Source organism: Eschscholzia californica, unplaced genomic scaffold (genome assembly GCF_041429995.1).
Source record: "Eschscholzia californica isolate CP2 unplaced genomic scaffold, dmEscCali1.0.p SCAF_3, whole genome shotgun sequence".
NCBI classification, from domain to species: Eukaryota; Viridiplantae; Streptophyta; class Magnoliopsida; order Ranunculales; family Papaveraceae; genus Eschscholzia; species Eschscholzia californica.
Window position 1 is genome coordinate 46,320,714 of NW_028238420.1, and position 11,796 is coordinate 46,332,509.

General features: G+C 35.4%; 2 protein-coding genes across 2 annotated transcripts; one reads left to right on the top strand and one right to left on the bottom strand.

Annotated features, from left to right (window-relative positions):
* The first annotated feature begins 4,898 nt into the window (after nt 1-4,898).
* LOC147550891 (cytochrome b5-like) lies at nt 4,899-7,134 on the top strand. The gene is made up of 3 exons (XM_086668746.1): nt 4,899-5,285; nt 6,495-6,561; nt 6,645-7,134. The coding sequence occupies exons 1-3, from the start codon at nt 5,199-5,201 to the stop codon at nt 6,893-6,895; spliced, it is 405 nt and encodes a 134-aa protein (XP_086524872.1). The 5' UTR covers nt 4,899-5,198; the 3' UTR covers nt 6,896-7,134.
* A 503-nt stretch (nt 7,135-7,637) lies between these two features.
* Nucleotides 7,638-11,382, bottom strand: LOC147550892 (BTB/POZ domain-containing protein At5g48800-like). Its single transcript, XM_086668745.1, has 4 exons — nt 10,864-11,382; nt 10,120-10,186; nt 8,737-9,909; nt 7,638-8,513 (listed from the first exon to the last, which is right to left on the bottom strand). Exons 1-4 carry the CDS (start codon nt 10,926-10,928, stop codon nt 7,992-7,994), a joined length of 1,827 nt encoding a protein of 608 aa, XP_086524871.1. The 5' UTR covers nt 10,929-11,382; the 3' UTR covers nt 7,638-7,991.
* Nucleotides 11,383-11,796: the final 414 nt, after the last annotated feature.

Here is an 11,796-nt window from a genome sequence, read left to right on the forward strand (position 1 = left end):
GGTATTTTTTTACGAAAACGACTTTCCCACCTTGTTTTCACACGTATCAAACGGACCCTTAATTGTTTCTGTCCTTCCTCTCCATATGATTATTTGCCTCCCTCTCTCTCTCTCTCTGCTATTTAGTCATTTCTTTCTTCCTTAAAAACAACAGAGTGAAAGGAAAATAGTGGAATCCCTTAGTTGGTTTGAATAAAGGAAATTTCCCTATTTTTTTCTTCCATTTGGTTTGATGGACAAAAGTTGACCATGAGGGAGAATCTCTTCTGTTATCTCTCGTGTACCTCTAGTTATCTCCATATCTCTCGTTCAAACATGTGAAATAAAATAACCATTAATTTTTTTTGTTTCTGTTCTTCGACTTGATGTCTAACTAAAGAGGGAGTAAATCATCTTTCTTTATTTCCCTAATGGCCCCCTACTTTGTGACCAGCTTCCTGCCTGGCCCCCCACTTTACGAGAAATACCCATATGGCCCCCTTCCGTTATAACACCGTCACTCTCTCTCCTCCATCATGTTTTCTCTCTCTGCCAACTCACGCTACATCATCTGTTACGCCACCTCATCACCTTCTCCGGCAGAGGTCGCCGGCCGGCCAATTTCCGGCCGGCAACCTTCAAACTAAAAAAAAAAATAATAATAATTTTTTCTCTCTTCCTCTCTCTCTCTAAAATTACTCCGGCGAAGGGAGACCTTCGCCGGAGTGGTCTGTTCTTGAAGAACAGACCGAGATCTGTTCTTCACTGAACAGACTCGGTCTGTTCCTTGAAGAACAGACCACTCCGGCGAAGGTCTCCCTTCGCCGGAGTAATTTTAGAGAGAGAGAGAGGAAGAGAGAAAAAAAAATAAAATAAAATTTTTTTAGTTTGAAGGTCACCGGCTGGAAATTTGGCCGGCCGGCGACCTCTGCCGGAGAAGGTGATGAGGTGGCGTAACAGATGATGTGGCGTGAGTTGGCAGAGAGAGAAAACATGATGGAGGAGTGACGGTGTTATAACGGAAGGGGGTCATATGGGTATTTCTCGTAAAGTAGGGGGCCAGGCAGGAAACTGGTCACAAAGTAGGGGGCCATTAGGGAAATAACCCTTTTTTTTTACCAAACTTTGAAACTACACCGAATTCATTAATGGTGCGTTTGGTTGCAGGATTCATGAATCCACGGATTCATGAGTCCTTGGGATTCATGAATCCAAATGGTTTCTTTTGGTTTGTTTTGTAACCAATAAGAATTCTAGGATTCTTGATTCCTTCATTCAAAATCTTTTGGTTTGTTTGTCTATAATATTTGGATTCATATAAAATAAGATTCTAATTAAAATAATATCTTTCAAATTCATGAATAATATCTCAAAAACAAAATCTCATCCAAATATTGTCTCTAGGTAACTGAAATTTCATGAAACCTATTTTTTTCCGGTAACTGAAATTTCATTAAAACCTGATTTTTTTTACGATTTTTTCAAAAAATAGTTATTCCTTCCACAAAATAATTACTTTTCAAAAATCATTATTCTTCAAAAATAGTGATTTTTGAAAAAAAAATAGTGATTTTTGAAAAAAAAAAATAATGATTTTTGAAAAAAATAAGGATTTTTGAAAAAAAATAATGATTTTAAAAAAAAATAATGACTTTTGAAAAAATAATGATTTTTGAAAAAAAAAAATTTATTTTGTAGAAGGAAAATAAATTTTCATTGATTTTAAGTTTGAAATTTAGGTTTATTAATCCAAAATCCTAGCAAATCCTAAGGGGTAGGGTGGGATTTTGGTCCAATACAAATTTTGGAATTAGGAATCCTTAGGATTCAAGAGTCCTAGGATTCTTAGTAGCCAAACAGACCAATGATTCATGATTCCTACCAAATCCCACTTTTGATAGGAATCCTGCAACCAAACACACCATAACCTTTTTTTGGAATAATGGGAAGTACTATTGAAAGAAAAGCGAATTTACATAGCACAAGTAGAATGCTTAAAAGTACATTATGGGTTTCTCGGTACCAAAGAAATAGAAAAACTAGAATATTTTTACCATTGCCTCCAAGAAATGGCGAAGTCTTTAAATGAGTGAAATTTTGCCCATTTATCATCCATGTTCCAATGATATAGCAGAACTAGGACACCTTCAATAAGCTTGGCCGTGAGATGGAGAGAGATGTTTCTAATTATGGTGTGTTTGAATGGCGGAATCATGAATCCGCGGATTCATGAGTCCTTGGGATTCATGATTCTACGGATTCATGAATCCTAGTAATATTTTTTGGCTTGTTTGGCAACTAAGAATCCTATGATTTATTATTATTTGAGTATTTTTAAAAGTCTTTAGAAAAAATATGATTTTTGAAAAAAATAATGATTTTGAAAATAAATAATGATTTTGTAGAAGGAAATATTTTTTTGTTGATTTTAAGTTTGAAATTTAGGTTCATTAATCCAAAATCCTAGCAAATCCTAGGGGGTAAGGTGGGATTTTGGTCCAATACAATTTTTAGAATTAGGAATCCTTAGAATTCAAGAGTCCTAGGATTCTTGGTAGCCAAACAGACCAAGGATTCATGATTCCTACCAAATCCCACTTTTGATAGGAATCCTACTTAGGAATCCTGCAACCAAACACACCATTAATTTTACTTTGAAAATATACTTATATGAAGGGTAGTTATGAGATTTACATTAAAAAGAGGCCAAATTTGAATTTATTAAAAATAGGGGACCAAAAAAGAAGCTGGTCACAAAGTAAGGGCCCAAAAAGAAAATAACTAAATATATTTGTTACTCCCTCCGTCCCAAATTAAGAGTCTTGTGTTCCTTTTTGGTCCGTCATTAAGAGTCTCATTTCTTTTTATATCATATTAAATTCCTACATTTTCCAAGTATACCCTTGTATTGGATTTTACAGTTATTATTAGCTAATTAAAATATTTCTTAGTAGAATAACACCAAAATCTAGCTCATTCCCTAGCAAAGTATCCCACTTTCCATAATAGCTTAAAATCAACATTATTTGGGTATGAGATTAATTAAGAAGGAAAACACCAAAACATAAAATACTGTCAACATTTGTTACCGTAAAACTCAAGGAGAAATGATTAATTTGAATAAATCACAATTTTTATTTTTAAATTGAAATGTTATGGATTACATTTGTATAGTCTTTGATTCTCCGATTTTTGCAATACTCGTAAGGCATTGTTCATTAAATTACGTTTACATTCTAGATGAATAAGAAGATTTTCATCCTTCTCCAATTGATTTTTATTCATGTGTGGCATTCTATAATTATTAGAGCCACTCACATTTTATGTGTTTCTAATTTAGTACTTCATTTTATTTTCAATAGTTGGTCACTTATGGTAAGTGAAGTGAGAGAAATAATACCCTACCATGATTCCTTGAATTTCAAAAAGGATATACTAAATTAATATGGGTAAAAATGGAAAAGCAAAACTTGTGAAAAAAATTGTATTTTCAAAGTGGGACTCTTAATTTGGGACGCGTGGATTAATTTAAAAGGGTACAATGAATTATCATTTCAAAAAGTAGGGGTAAAGATATCATTTGACCAACACAAGGGTAAAATGTCGGTAACAATGTTATTTGACAGGATAAGGTTAAAAATGTCATTTTGACAACACAAAAGTAAAAATGCAATTTTTATGAAGGGTAAGTAAAACCTCTTAATCCAATTCAACATTAAAATTTTAAAATATGTAGTTATCGTATCCGTAGAAGTTAATTGTCAAGCAAATAACATAATCATGAAATTTCATGAAATAACAAATAAGTACCAAATGAAAAGCTCTAATATCGAATATATTTCATAGTTATTTGTATGAAATTATTTCTTTTATATCTAACCTATGTTTGAGAAGTCGGAAATCGGGACTAGTCAGTCGACCCGAGCCTAGTTACTGCCTACCAGGCGGGATGACAACGGGACAAGTCGGATTTCATCAGTTAAGTTTAAAATATATAATTAGATATATTATTATAGAACAAAGAGAACAAAATCAGTCCACAAACTTATATTATATCAATTATAAACATGGTTTATACATTAGAAATACAACACTATCAAGAAAATCAACTAATTATAAAAGTTAGAGAGCAAAATCAGCCCATAAACTCATATTATATCAATTATAAACATGTTTTATACATTAGAAATACATAACTATAAAGAAAATGAACTAATTATAGAAGTTAGAAAGCGAAAAATCATAAAACTAAAAGAGCAAAATCAGTCCATAACCCAATATTATATCAACTATAAACATGGTTTATACATCAGAAATACAAAACAACCAATTATAGATGGTAGAGAGCAAAAAAAAAACTAGAGAGATAGAGATGGAAAACAAGTTCTGATTTTTTAGAGAGAAAGAGAAGAAAAATTAGTTGCAGAGAGAGAAACTTACATTAATGAAGGTTTTTGGAACTTCCAATCTTTGAAGAAGTGAAGAAAAAAATGAGAAGAGAGAGAACGTAAAATCCTAGTTCTTTCTCTTTAAGTCAGATTTTTTTTTAAAGTGTTGTTGGCCCGTGACCGAATTAGTTGGCGCCTAGTCGTCTCCAGACGCTGACTAACTCGGTCTTCAAAATCGACTAGGGCTCCAGGCCCTAGTCGATCGGGCACTAACTGAGCAGTGTGTAATCGGCGCCTAGCCGGGGACTACGCGTCGCTTTTTAAAGCATAGTATTTAACACAAGCTAAATCTTTTTAAAAGTTCTATAAATTATTTTTTCGGTCCTGATGTTATGCCTGACACATCTCTCGGTTGAATCCCAACCGACTGATGTGTCTAAAAAATTTCTCTCTCTAGATACCGACACATGAGCCGGTCGGATTCAGTCGGGAGATGTGCTGGCATAGTGTCATTTTTCATATTTCCTTTGAAGTTTTTGTAAAAAAAAAGTTCTTACTCAATAATAGGCCATTCTAGTTCAACAAAAAATAAAATAAAATAATAGGCCATTCAAGAGATCCACCTACCCTTCCCATCTACCCCCAAATCCAATCAAGGCCTCCATTCTCCCTCTTTCTCTCTCTAGAGGAAATCTCGAAGGAGTTTAAATACAAATCGATCTCTTCTAACCTCTCTCTCTCTCTAAAATTCTCATAGTTTTCTCTCTCCACCCCTGCCGGAGATTTCAAGGCTAAGAGGAGATAGTGGGTTGTTTCCCTGAGTAAATAGTCATGGGTGGAGACGGAAAGGTGTTTACTTTAGCAGAAGTTTCCGAGCACAATACCACCAAGGACTGTTGGCTCATCATCTCCGGCAAGGTAATTACCTCTCTCTCTCTCTCTTTCCAACTTTGATTTGTTTGTTTGGGTTGTCAATTTCATATCCCATTTCTGTTATTAGATAGATCGAATCAATTATAATGGATCACGCTTCATTCTATTATCAAGTTTTCTTTGGGTATTTTGTTCTTAAGATCTATGTTAATTGTATATTCATATGTGAATCTGAAGAACTGATTTTTTTCAGATTTGATTTGTTATTTGAATTTTCTGAATCTTTTAGATCTCTAGAACTGTTTTATTCTGTAAAATATACTTTTAAGATCTAAATTAGGTCTTAAATGAACCACCTTTATCCATTCTTTCAGATTTGAAATCAAATGAATTCATCTCTGCGTCCTGTTGCTAATGTTGATATGATCCTTTGTTGCTGTTGTGTGGTTTGTGGATCAGAACCATATGATTTCTTTTCATATATCAACTCAAGATTTCCATACTAGAATTAGGTTTTTTACCCATTCTGGAAGAAACTAGGCCTGTGGTGGGTTTGTTTTTTGAGTATAAGTTTGGTTTCAAGAAAACTTCGGTTAGGTAGGCGGTTCAAATTATACCTTTTTGTGTCTCGGATCATTTCGTAATGGAAGTACTCACTTTGTTCTTATAGTAATTATTAACCTCTAAGCTCTATAATTCTCAAGAATAAGAAAGTATAGATTTTGAATCGGAAGAGGCTCTCAAGGAAGTGTTTTTCAAATAGCATATCCCATAATCTAATGGAACCTGTTTACTTGGTCTAAATTCCTACTCGGCAAAATGAACTTGAGCTCGACTCGAATTTGACTTTGACCTATCTTGTTTGCCTTAAGTTCGTCTTGAACATGCACCATTTAAACCTGTAACCCTCAATATTATCCTTGAACAGTACTAACTAGCCGTGATTAAGAGTACGAAAACCAGTACCGAGTTTGTCATAAAAAGTTTTGCAACATCAGTTGAAGTCCAAGGCTGAGCCGTATTTGGTGAACTTAGCGTGATTTTCACCCCCTACGTTTTCTCTCTTTTGTTGTTTATTCTCTTTCTTCTTTATGTATATATTAAGGTACTACATAACTGCATACCCATATTATGTTTGAATAAGTATATGCATATATAAAAAGATGGTTAGCGAGTTTCTCTGAGGGAGTGCGAAGCAAAACTACCTTGTCCTTCTACGATCTTTAATACCCCATCTCTTTATCCCCAAAACAGGTGTATGATGTGACCAAGTTTTTGGATGATCATCCTGGAGGTGACGATGTTCTCTTGACAGCTACAGGTATTATTCAAATCGAATACCAAAACGAATTCCATTATTCTATTAAATTAAGTAACATCAACGAACTATATTGGTTGTCACAGGGAAAGATGCAACCGATGATTTCGAAGATGTTGGTCACAGTACCAGTGCTAGGGCAATGTTGGATGAATACTATATTGGGGATATAGACTTGCAGACTGTCCCTGCCAAGCAGAAATATACTCCTCCAAACCAGACACAGGTCGTCCAGGACAAAAGTTCAGAGTTTATCATCAAGCTTCTTCAATTCCTCATTCCCTTGGCAATCTTGGGGTTGGCTGTTGGAATTCGTTTCTACACGAAAGCAACCTAATGGATGGAATTCGGTTCTGACCCATAGTTGGGAAACTATTCGAAATAAGTATTGTTGATCGAAAGACTGCCATTATTATTTGGGGAAGGATAGGTTTAGTTTTTGTCTGTCGAGTTTGGTTTTGTTTGTGGTGTTCTCTGAATTTTATTAACGATTCATTTCGTAAATTTCTCTTCCCCTATGGATTTTAATATCAACTTATCTTTTATCTAATGGAAAAAAAAACAAGTTCTATGTTACTTTTGTTTAGTCCTTTTGACTCTTTCTTGTTTTTGTGATCATATATATGTGTGTGTGTGTTCCACTAACTTTTATTCTTACACTCTGATCACACCTCTCATCTGCGTGTGATCTTAGTAATAACCCTAATTGCTTTTGATCAACTAACAAAAGACGAGTCTACAGGCCAAGCCACCTAAGTTCAAATAAAGAATCTAGGGTCAGATTATGGAGACATGTATGCACTGATGCACACACACCATGCCCCACAATGTTTACGTGGATACTGTTCTGGCATCGGTATACCAGGTCCGACAATGTCTTCGTTGCTATTGTGAACCAGTCTTCGGACGAATTTACACCTACATACTGTGACTCGTTTCGAAAGCAAAAACTCCTGCTGCACAAGGAGGATATGATGGTTTAGAATTCCGATCTTCCTGCAACGTTATTATGCTGGAATCATGTTTAAGCAAACGGGGGAAGCAACAGGTCGTGTCATGGTAGAGTTAGTACTCGAGGATGAAAAGAAACTTTCGATTACCAAATCCAAAAGAAACAAAATGAGATTTCTTCATACAGTTTTCGAAACAAAAGAAATTGTGAAAAACATGATTTCGACATCTCGTGGGCACCATATCAAATTACAGCAGTAGTTCTTGCTTCTGCCTCTTTCTTTCACAAAAACTAGGTCATCCATGACCACCACACACCCAATACAATGCCAAGACTCTGTAATCTGATATATCACTCTGACGTTCTCAGACACGTAAACTGAATATATATACTCACATTCACATAGGAATAAGGCTGAATTTACAGAGAAGAAAGAAGCTGCGATATGAAGTAAGCAATACCTGGTCAAAAGTATTCATCTTCACTTTCCTGTGGTCATCTTAGAATCTGTTCCTTCTGATTGCTTTGAAGACGAAGATGATCCCAAGGAAGAACTATGACCAAACAAACTTAGTTTATGAACCATCCACGAAAAAGAACTCGGGAAAGCACGAGAGCTAGTAGATTTTTCCATGTCTTTTTTCATGCAAACATGTTGTTTCTCAAAATCGTTAAGTCTCATCCTTAATCGAGTTAGTTCAAGTTTCAGTTCTCTGCTTTCTCTTCTTAATGATGCATAGTTGTCTCTTGGAGACATTGTAGCACTCAGACCACCACTACCGATCCGCCACGACTGGTGAAGCATTGGTTTATGATCGGTATCTGGATATGAACATAAGGAATTTCGAAGTCTTAGCTGCTCAATATAGAGTACATGAACAATTGACTGAAGTGGGAGGCGTTCGTTTTGTGCAGCATGAGCAGCTGCTTCTTGTGAGAGCTTTTGGAAGTCTACTAGTTTGCAGATCTTCCTTTTCTCTGCATCTGACAGTCCTTGATGTGCCTGCAAACATTGTACAAAATCAGTACTCACATGAAAATAATCCGTTGGAAATAATCCGATTTGGGTGCACGTGGAGATGATCCAAGGATCGATTCTTTCAGAAGGTGATTTCACCACGAACCAATCGTCGGTTTATGGCAAAAAAAATGATCAAGAAAAAGTGAAAGTAACTTGAAGTTTCAAATGTTTTTCGAAATAGAAAGACTGGTACATATATGCTTACTTTGAGATATATATCGATGGCTCGATATAAACCATCATGGGTAGCCCTTGCATGTTCCGGCAAAGTCTCTGCGATAGCCATGAACTTAGTAAATTTGAGGTTTGCATCGGGAGCGATTTCAACCAAGTAGTTATCAACTAGTTTTGCAACTTTGAGGAGTACACTTTCACATGGAGAATGAGAACCATCAGATTCATAAGCAGAAGTATATTCCATCTCATCTTCACTATCATCCTGCTGAGAGAAACTCACCAAAATTCTATGAATAGTATCAACATCAAATAAAGTATCACAAGAATGATGAGAAGAGGGAATCAAAAGATCGTCAAGAGTAGCAATATCCAATTGAGATGCAATTCTTCTCTCAAGATCAAATCTGCATTTAGCTGAACAATCAAGAGTCATTGACATTCTTAGAAGGCCAAAAAGGAATGAAATGGGGATTATGAGTTTCTCTAATGGTAGTAAACAGACAATCGTCTCAACTACTAGTCTTTGTTCATGATCGAATGAACCATTAATATCGTCTTTTGGTTGAACTGAAGAACTCCAAAGGCTTGATTTCTTCATAAGAACTTTCTGAGCATAATCTATAAGTGATGCCCCAATACTTTCAGGACGAACTCCTCGAGATCTCATGGCTGTTATAACTCTCTGATACAAATCAACCCGAAGAACAGACAGATCTTCAATCCACCAATCTCCATCACAATTAGCCTGTCTATTAGTTTTCAGCCTACCCGAGCTACTATATTCTAAACGCGAAAAGCTTGATGCTATTTGCTCTGAGCAAGCTCTCGAAGCAATTGAATCAGTGCATTTACTTACAATATTTAGCTCATCGGCAAGAGGAAGAAGATTTTCACATTGATGCAAGACTTGAACACACATTTCTAAACTCTTACAAACAACAGTATCTAAATACGTTTCTGCACGAAAGCCGAGGTTGTCTTTCCCGTATTCTTCAGTCATTTCGAGGTATTCGGAAATGCAAAATAGTTGGGCAACATTTGAGGGTGTAATCTCAAAGTTAACTCCGTAGCAAAATTTCGCAGCTAACTCAAATGATTCTGAACCTCCAGGTGAACTAAGAAGCTCGATCCTTGTAAGATCAGTATCTCTATGCTCTGCTACTAGCTTTCGAATTCGCCCACTTCGAGATACTAGAGGAAACTGCATTTTCCGAATAAATTATCAAAAACCCATACTAGACATGGGCATGGCAAGAAATTAATGGTTTGCGGGTGGGTAGTCAAAAGCTTAAATTATAAGCGAAATGTGTTATCGTTAGCTAATTAAATCGTTCCGTGATGCAATCGAGTCTAATGAGGTACACATGAATCCCAAGCCCTGAGATGGGGAGATGTTAATATAGAAATTCACCTTGTGTAACGGAAAGTTCGCTCCATCCACTTCTACGGTAATATCACTACGAACATCCAAGAAAATCCTGTATATGTGACAAGAAAGAAACTAAGTTCTTAAGTTAATGTCTATAACTGATTAACAGCTATGAAAACTAACAAACAAGATAGATGCAACAATATATCTCAAAAAAGTCAGATTTCTAGACTTCCAAGAATTAGATATTCGAGACTATTCGTCTATCAGAAGGTGCAGAAGAAACCAGTAAAGATCAACTTAGATGGGCTGAGAAACGAACAGTTGGGTTAGATTTGAGTAAATTTAAATTTCAAAATGAGGGTTAGATTGATGGGAAAGTAATTTGATCACAATAAACAGCATACCATATGTTACATTTCATCCTGGATTAGAGAAGTTTGAGATTAATAGAGTTTTTGTAAAGATTTCATGAAGGAATTTACAATTCATAGTATTAATAATTGAACATGAATCATTAATTTAGAACACATTCATCAATTTGACAAAGATAGTAAAGTAGTATTAAAAAGAACAGTAGTAGTTGTACCAAAAAAAATGAGATTTACTACAGAAATTCAGTAAAAGGTGTAATCTTTGCTAGACTAGAGTATGATCTTCTTCTTAATTTGATTCAAGTAAATAAGTATGAATGATAATTGAACTTTGAACTTAAACTACAGAAAAGAAAAAAGTATGGGCATGTGTAATTTGTGGCTGTGAGAGAGTGAGAGAGAGAGAGAGAACCATTCAGTGTTGGAGAGCTGGTTAGGGCATTTGGGCAAGGAGAAGTTATGGTGGTTGAGGTCCATTGAAGTGGTTGATACAGGGGAGGAAAGAACAATACAGAGAAGTAGAGAGGGAGAGTGGTGAGGTGAGTATAGAGAGAGAGGGTATATTGTTGACTATGAGGGCATCAACATTTCATGGCATGAGACATTGGTGGGTCATACAACCATCCACCCCTTTCTCTCTCATTTGGTCTACCATGACCATGCTTCTCTTGAATGGAGGAGAACCCAAATATTTGGATGAATACAAACAAGCCAAAATGATGAATCAACCCAAAATGACAATAATAATGCAATATCACTCCAAATCATAGAGAAGAAGATAAAAATCAGTCTAAGTTAGGATGATGACCAAAAAAGTTAGGTTGGAGTGGTTAAAGTTAAGTTTAGGTGTGAAAGTCACATCTCTAACGTCAAATGGTAAAATACGTCATGACGCAGATATATCAATATCAGAAGCACACGGATTTATGTCAGTTGCACAATGTTAGATGACCCAACATATTTTAAAAAATGCGAATATAAATACTTTAGTATTTTTGTTCAATATGATGACATCTATGCTTTACAATGGCTTTTAAACGTAAGCGTTGACGTATAGCTGAGTTGACGTATAGCTGAATTGTATAGAGCGTAAGATTGTTTTCCTTTGGCCCATCTATACACCAATTGAACATATTTTTATTATTTTCCAAATAGCATAATATCCTTATTTTGCTTTATTTGCTTTTTGGAACTGAGAGACACTGAAGAGGCAATCCAGGAGAGATATTAGGTAAGAGGCACTGATGCAAAAGACATTATCCTTTTTTTTGGTGTGTTCTTTTGTTAGTTAAAAGAGAAGGATATTTCCTTTTTGTATGGCTGATAGGGATATCAAAATATGATT

What these genes read in the sequence shown, in the direction of transcription:
- LOC147550891 (XM_086668746.1), top strand. Translation starts at nt 5,199, where the DNA reads ATGGGTGGAGACGGAAAGGTGTTTACTTTAGCAGAAGTTTCCGAGCAC. An exon ending in GGCTCATCATCTCCGGCAAG is followed by an intron (nt 5,286 to 6,494) that starts GTAATTACCTCT and finishes TCCCCAAAACAG; the next exon opens with GTGTATGATGTGACCAAGTT. An exon ending in TGTTCTCTTGACAGCTACAG is followed by an intron (nt 6,562 to 6,644) that starts GTATTATTCAAA and finishes TGGTTGTCACAG; the next exon opens with GGAAAGATGCAACCGATGAT.
- LOC147550892 (XM_086668745.1), bottom strand. Translation starts at nt 10,928, where the DNA reads ATGGACCTCAACCACCATAACTTCTCCTTGCCCAAATGCCCTAACCAG. An exon ending in CAGCTCTCCAACACTGAATG is followed by an intron (nt 10,187 to 10,863) that starts GTTCTCTCTCTC and finishes TCACATATACAG; the next exon opens with GATTTTCTTGGATGTTCGTA. An exon ending in CGAACTTTCCGTTACACAAG is followed by an intron (nt 9,910 to 10,119) that starts GTGAATTTCTAT and finishes CGGAAAATGCAG; the next exon opens with TTTCCTCTAGTATCTCGAAG.